The sequence below is a fragment of the Mugil cephalus genome, chromosome 16 (genome assembly GCF_022458985.1).
Source record: "Mugil cephalus isolate CIBA_MC_2020 chromosome 16, CIBA_Mcephalus_1.1, whole genome shotgun sequence".
NCBI lineage: Eukaryota > Metazoa > Chordata > Actinopteri > Mugiliformes > Mugilidae > Mugil > Mugil cephalus.
The window spans coordinates 15,970,046-15,977,921 of record NC_061785.1 but is presented as its reverse complement, the minus strand read 5'-3'; the positions used below and the strand labels follow the sequence as shown (position 1 = coordinate 15,977,921).

At 43.1% G+C, this 7,876-nt stretch overlaps 1 protein-coding gene across 1 annotated transcript; it reads left to right on the top strand.

Annotated features, from left to right (window-relative positions):
* The first annotated feature begins 1,428 nt into the window (after positions 1 to 1,428).
* On the top strand, positions 1,429 to 7,794 carry ercc4 (excision repair cross-complementation group 4). The gene is made up of 10 exons (XM_047608208.1): positions 1,429 to 1,741; positions 2,640 to 2,820; positions 3,421 to 3,616; positions 3,713 to 3,920; positions 4,382 to 4,562; positions 4,660 to 4,791; positions 4,923 to 5,027; positions 5,801 to 6,458; positions 6,542 to 6,654; positions 6,772 to 7,794. Exons 1-10 carry the CDS (start codon positions 1,565 to 1,567, stop codon positions 7,509 to 7,511), a joined length of 2,691 nt encoding a protein of 896 aa, XP_047464164.1. The 5' UTR covers positions 1,429 to 1,564; the 3' UTR covers positions 7,512 to 7,794.
* The last annotated feature ends 82 nt before the right edge of the window (positions 7,795 to 7,876 follow it).

Here is a 7,876-nt window from a genome sequence, read left to right as displayed (position 1 = left end):
AAAAGAAATTAGGTTTTCCCTACAGATCAAGTCGACAGACACACGCACACACACACACTGAGTGTCCTGTGTCATTTCAAGGGTAAGTTGAACTAACTTTTTTACAACAGTTGAGTGAAAGGGAAAAAAAGGAAGGAAGGAAGTATTGCCCTGATAATTCACAATCAGTACATTAGTACTCACAGGGTCAGTGTGTTTAATTTGATCTGGTTCCACCCTGAATAAAGGCATAGATAGACATATGTGCTTTACTGTCCAACCCAAATGGTGACAGAAATTCTTTTTTATCTGCAATAAGTAACAGACAGAAACATCAAAGTAGCTAAACTCAGGCCTGAGGTCTCATGGCTGTCGTGAGTCATGTCTGAGTGTGATTGAATGTGTTGGAAGTGGTGGTGGGTTCAAGTTCAAGCAAGCATAGGCCTGCTCCTGTGCTCAGACCCTTTCTGGTTCCCTCAGCCACTGCTCACATGGCAGAAACATGAAAGGTTGAACCCCAGCTGGCTGGGTTTTGTTGTGCGGCTGGTGCTGCACCCTGGATTTGTAAGCTCGTTATGTTTTTTGATTGTGGAATTTTATTTATTTATTTGTTGAGGGACTTCATAGTGCCATTAGTAGAATTAGTAGAACAATCAAAATCAGACTGTTTGCTATACACACTGATAAATCGCAATGTCATACCAGGCTATTGCTTAAATCCAACATATGTTTTTCTTGTTAGAAATAATTACAACTGCAGTTTCAAAGCATTTTTCATGTTTCTACTTGAGAAGGTTGTTTTCTGTCGTAACTGCTGCATTCACAAGCTTCTGGGAAAATCAAAACCAGAGTCTTTAGAGTTGTCCTTTTAAAGGCTTCCATCATGAGCAGTCGTTTGGCAAAAGTCAAAAGTTCAAAGAAAGTTAACAATTGACTTTCGAGCACGCACACATTCTCACACTCATTTAAATGGTCATCATCACTTAAAATATTTTTGTCTTCTCACTCACGGGTTCTGGTAATGTTTTCAAAAATGCCTGGGAGAATATAGAATATAAACCAGTCCTCTGGTTTGTTTTATTGTTTTAATTTCGACTATTTTATTTCTAACTTCAGAAGTGGTCACATTTTTTTCTGTGTTTTACTTTATTTTCTTTGTGGGGTGGAAAGGATAATGGTTAACTATGAAGCCATGATTAACCATTATCCCTTCTGTCTTAGGTTAAATTAGTTGTTGTTTTCATATTTATATATGTGAACGAAAAATCTAATAACAACATTTATATTACAAAAATAAAAACAGTTTCATCACATTTGTATTCGTTACGAAGGTAAACTGACACCTGCAATGATCCTCCCAGCCACTTGATGGCGCGCTTGGTCTCGACCGTCACACTCACTGCCGCGTCGGCGCTTTTTTAAAGCGTCACCGGATGTGCAGTTTCAAAACACAGAAGAACTGGGACGAGTTAGCGCGGCTGTGTCTGGTCCACAGTTACGGTCTTTAGTTTTGGTGGCCTTTGGCTGCCGATAAGTGCTGGATGTGACAGAGAACTTGTTGACTTTACTATCGCGAGGCTCCGAAATGGCGCGCCCGCTACTGGAGTTTGAGACAGAGATGTTTCTCAGTCTCTTCGGCTGTGACGGTTTGCTGGTGGTGGCTGAGGGAATGGGAATAGACCGCATCCTGCTGCAGTTTATGCGGGTTTACTCGGAGCAGGGCAGCCTGGTCCTTCTGCTCAACACAACTGCACCTGAACAGGTTAGGATGCGTTAGCTTAGCCAACGGCACATCTCCCATGATCGCCTCCTAGCACTCCCGTTGCTAGGTGACGTGGGCTAGCAAGATGGCTAACGTGGACGTTACGTGTTTACTTCCGGACAAAAGACATGAAATGTCAATCTGACTGACTAAATGGACTAAAGAGGGTTGTGTCAGTTATTTGTTCAAGACATCGTAGCTAAAAATTATGCCCATTACTAAGCCAGTCTGTTGATCCGAAGTGCGCTCACTTGCCAAAGTATTAAGTTCACTACTCATAAAAAAATGCATTTTATTATAGCAGTCCTGAACTAAGTCTTAGTTTCATTAAGTTTTTGATATTCAGAATTTGTTTCAAATAGCCGAGAGAGCTGTTGATTCAGTCGTGTTTTCATTTTAGATTGTGTGTTTTGTAGTACTGTTGAATGGTATTGTGTTGTCCTGTTTCTATTATTCTGACAGGACCACTTTAGATGAGCGTTCAATTAAAATAACCTATTCTTACACTGTTTCTACTTAAATTGAACATCGCAATAGTTCAGGACTGCTATATTATATGCACCCAATGATTTGTCAAGTGAGTGTTGAGCAACACATTTTAACCGGTTGGTCATTATTAATTACACACATCTGTTGTGATTTTGTAACTGAATTACAGTCAAAGTCAAATCTTACAGGAGTTGAGACATTTTGAATTGTTGCATCAAGAAAAGTAAAGCACATGCATCTTAATTATGACTACGTTACACAAAGGGGAGTTTAGTAACGTTTGTGCCTTCTGGTTTACTGTCAGTAGTGGGCGTCAGTATTCAGCTTTCTACCTCTCTACCTCTCCACCCCTCCATTCTGAATTTTGTGCCAGGTTTAACAACATTTCTTTGTTGTCCTTCCTTATCAGGAGTATTTCACAGAGCAGTTGCGTGTGGAGGGTGTGACCCACCTTCCCAGAACTGTGACCAGCGATGTCCAGAGCACTGAGCGCTATAATGTTTACACTGAGGGAGGGGTGCTGTTTGTCACCAGCAGGATCCTGGTGGTGGACTTCCTCACTGACCGCATCCCTGCTCATCTCATATCAGGTCAGGCATTCGCTAAAATGATACTGATTTCCTGAATCGTTTCTATACAGTTCCTATTCACTGTGTCCCTATTTGATTCATTTTGATTCAGTATTAATTCATTTATAGATATTTCAGTTTTGAAACAGTGCCACAATATGTTTCCTTAGCTGGCACATCTCTTATTGGGTTTTGCTTTTACGCAGTTCCTACCTGTTCCTATGAGCTTTCAGACCTGACGTGGGGTCTATATTTAAATATATATATATATATATATATATTTTTTTTTTTTAAATATCCAAATATGTTATTAATCAATATCTGATCTTTTAAATCAGATATTGATAGAATAATCCAAATTGTGTGCATTGTGTGAACTTGTTTGGCAAGGACTTGAATGTAGCATTATTTTACAGTCCTGCACTGTAGAAAAATAAGGGCTAAAAGGTTACATTATCATCAGTTTAATTACACAAGAACTGTGAACAATGTCAGATTATCTTAAAAATAATAAGAGATCGCGTTAAATACACTTTAAAATGTACAACAAAGTAGTGGAAGTTTCAGCTTTTTGGTGCATTGTCACTGCTATAGAGTGACTTTCTGTATTACTCTCCGTAGGTATCCTGGTGTATCGCGCCCATAAAATCATCGAGTCGTGCCAGGAGGCCTTCATCCTGCGTTTGTTCAGACAGAAGAACAAGACAGGCTTCATTAAGGCTTTCACTGACAAGGCCACAGCTTTCTCCTCAGGATTCTGCCAAGTGGAGCGCGTGATGAGAAACCTTTTTGTCAAGAAGCTTTACCTGTGGCCCAGGTATGATATTTCCTGGTAGCCATTGTTTTAATAAATAACATCAACAATGCTCCCGTCATCTCTTCATATTTGTGCGCCGTGTGCTTCATTCAACAGGTTTCAAGCATCAGTGAACACAGCACTGGACAGGCACAAGCCAGACGTTGTGGAGCTTCATGTGTCGTTGACGCCAGCTATGAGGGCCATCCAGAGCTCCATCCTGGACATCATGAGCGCCTGCCTGAAGGAGCTGAAGCGCTACAACCCCACCCTAGAGGCTGAGGACCTGTCACTGGAAAACACGCTAGGAAATGCTTTTGAAAAGGTTAGAGTGAATGATGACGATTTTTAAAAGGCAGAACGTAATTAGGCAAACAAAAAAACATGGGTGGCGTGATCCTGCTGAAACCAAAAATGTTTCTTTATCGAGATGCTTAACAATTATTCTGATTCTATCTAAAGTTGCTTTCTCACAGAAGTAAAATGATTAAAGTCACCTCAAATCAAATCATTGTTTTTAATATATTTTTCTTGATACATCAATATTGGTATCTGGCCCAACTGTTTTGTGGGAGTAGTATAGTAGTAAGTATTTTAGAGTTTGTGGTGTCATGGAAAGCAATTTGAAAATGTCGATGACTCACCCTGCACTTGGGGGCGTGTACTAATTTTGTTACCAATGAAACGCTTTCATTCACCTTGTGGCTCTTTCACTGTGGTACCGCTACCTTCAAATATAAGTTGCATATGGATACAACTCTTAATGTTTTCCCTTCTCGCATCCAGACTATCCGCCACTACTTGGACCCCCTGTGGCATCAGTTGGGAGCAAAGACAAAGGCCCTGGTTCAGGACCTCAAGGTGCTGAGGGTCCTCCTGCTCTACCTCACCCAGTACGACTGTGTCACCTTCCTCAATCTGCTTGAGTCACTGCGTTCCAGCCAGAAGAACTTTGGCTCCAATTCAGGTAAATAAGATGAACTTGAGCTGCTCTTGGAGTCTGATTGGATGTGTCAGTTTTGTTCTTTCATTGTTCAATTGGACATGTCTGTTGTAACTATCAGGTTGGCTGTTCTTGGACTCCAGTACCTCCATGTTTATGAATGCCAGGAGCAGAGTGTACCGCATTCCTGAAAGCAAAAAGAAACTCAAAGTGGGAGCAGAAGCAGAGAAACAGAAGATATCCTCTGCTTCAGGTAACTGATCAATGAGCTGAACTCTAACGAGGTGTTCTACAGAGTAGATGTATCCACAAATGCATCTGCATTTTTGTGTTTAGTCTTGTTTAAATGACTAAAGGCTCAGTGTGTGTCTGCGTGGGTTTCAGAGGTGAAGCGGGAGCTGGTGCTGGAGAAGAGCCCGAAGTGGGAGGCACTGACCGAGGTGCTGGAGGAGATTGAGAAGGAGAACAAGAGCACTCAACATGAACCAGGTCAGAGCTCAGTGCTGTTAAAACGTTAACAGTGCATTTGTGCGAATAATGTGCAAAATCAGCAAAAGAATGTTATAGATGTTAACTTATAGATTCTACAAGATGAAATTCTCCTGTGGAATCACATTTACAACGTACAACCAGAGTAAACACAGCTAATATTTTGCAAAGCTTTGATCACGGTAGGTGATTTGTCCCAGCTCACTACCTCGTGTTACTGCTTTGAAGATGTGCAGCCCTCAACCTCTATACAGAGACACCGACGAGCCTGCGTGAATTTGGATCAAACACAGAATATGGAGCAGTATGTACTGTCATTGGGACATGATTTACTGGTGCAAAGGATGCACTTTGCAAATCACAAGATCTCCAAGTTGTTATATTTAAGTGGACAACCATAGATTTTGTCGAGGTGGAGAAACATCTGGATTAAATGCTCGTTGTAGTGCAGTGATTGCTTCATTTACACCAGACAAATTATAATTTCTGTTACGACCTGACTGTAATGGGTTTTTGATAAAGCTGTTGCAATTAACTTATATATTTATTATAATATATTATACTACCTAGTGTTGTGATTGTTACTGATTATTACTAAGTAATGGTTATGGTATTATTTGTGCGTCTTATTAAGTTGGAAACTATTTGCCATTTCATGCAATGGGTTCAGTCCAAGCTGACCTCATCTGTGTTTTTAATGTTGCTACAATACCTAAAACCCTTGTGCGTGTGTGTTTTTCTAACTGACTTACATCTCCTCATGTCTCCCTAAGGCCGCGTGTTGATTTGTGCCAGCGACGACCGGACATGTGCCCAGCTGCAGCAGTACATCCGGCACGGCTCCGACCGGCTGCTCAACCGGCTGTACGCCCGCACGATCGGCAAACGGGACGCTTCGGCTGCTGCCGCCTTTGAGCTGGACTCGAACAAAAAGGGAAAAGACTGGGTCAAGAGAGGAGCCAAGGGAAAGGAACCCGCTCAGAAAAAAAAGGCCGCAAAGGGCAAAAGCCGGCCATCGCTCACCCTGACGCAGATGGTGGGGAAAGAGGAGACGGGTGAAGCGGCCGTGACGGGCAGCGGAGACGAGGACGAGCTGGCGGAGGACGACGACGGAGAAGAGGAACAGCTCAGTTTAGATTTGTCATCAGATGACTATTATGGAGTCCTGAAGGAGCCGCTGACCGTCATCCACCCGCTTAAAGGCTGCACTGACCCCCACAGCCTGACCAGGGTGCTGCACGAGGTGGAGCCCAGCTTTGTGGTGCTGTATGATGCCGAGCTGAGTTTTGTCCGCCAGCTCGAGATCTACAAAGCTAACCGGCCTGGAAAGGCGCTCAGGGTGTATTTCCTCATCTATGGAGGCTCCACCGAAGAACAGAAGTACCTCACTGGACTGTCTAAAGAAAAGAAAGCGTTTGAACATCTCATCAGGTCAGAACCTTTTCTCTTACCTCAAGTATCTTGGTAATATGTGTTTAAAAGTGCTCATCGGTGGTTGCTGTGTGTTTCTGTAGGGAAAAGGCTACTATGGTCATCCCAGAGGAGAGGGAGGGGCGAGAGGACACCAACCTCGACCTCGCTAGAAATTTAGAACCTGCAAATGCCACCACCAACAGCCGCAAAGCAGGCACGTCTATTTTATTCTAAATGATCATTTTCACCCTATAAAAGTTTAAAATGGTGTGTAGCTTGTGTCTGACTGCTTTTTTTTTTTTTTTTTTTAATTGTCTTACCCAACAACCAGGAGGTCAAGATCAGCCCAAAGAGCCCTCGCGAGTCATCGTGGACATGCGTGAGTTCCGCAGTGAGTTGCCTTCCTTGCTCCACCGCCGCGGGCTGGACATCGAGCCCGTCACCCTCGAAGTCGGCGACTACATCCTGACCCCGGAAACGTGCGTCGAGCGCAAGAGCGTCAGCGACCTGATCGGCTCGTTGCAGAGCGGCCGCCTCTACACGCAGTGCCTCTCCATGACCCGCTACTACAGGAAACCGGTGCTGCTCATCGAGTTTGACCCAGCCAAACCGTTTTCCTTAACGGCCCGGTCAGATTTCCGTCACGAGATTTCCTCAAACGACGTCTCCTCGAAGCTCACCTTGCTCACGTTGCACTTCCCGCGGCTTCGTATACTGTGGTGCCCCTCCCCGCACGCCACGGCCGAGCTCTTCCTGGAGCTGAAGCAGGGCCGGCTCGAGCCCGATGCTGCAGCAGCTCAGGCGGTCACGGCTGAGTCGGACACAGTGGCTGAATCTGCAGACCTCTACAACCCAGGACCCTATGACTTCCTGTTGAAAATGCCCGGGGTCAATACGAAAAACTACAGGGCTCTTATAAAAAACGCAGACAGCATCGCAGACCTCGTCAAACTGAGTCAGGACAAGCTCGCAGAAATACTCGGGAATAGTAACAATGCCAAGGTGCTGTACGAGTTTCTGCACAACGTTGCTGATGTTCCAGCTCCTGTACAGAAAACCAAACCGACATGATGGACGGTAAAGCAGGACTTCTGACGCACCTATGCAGATGTATTTTCAGTGCCAACAGGAAACGAGATGTAGACTGATCTGGCACCTTGTTTTTGTACAGAATGAGAGAAGGGAAATGAGTGTGATATTTATGTGTAGAATGAACTAAAACAATGAAGGTATTTATGTTGTGTGTAATATTTCAAGCTTGTATTGTTTGTTTTAAATAATATTTTTATATTTTGGATTTTTTTTAAATGAACAGTGTCAAATAAAGCGTCCCCGGACAAATGTTTGTAAAGCACACTGAAACATTATATTTTATATATATTTTTTATAATTTTTTTATAATTTTATTCACAGCATAACATAAACATAACATTTAG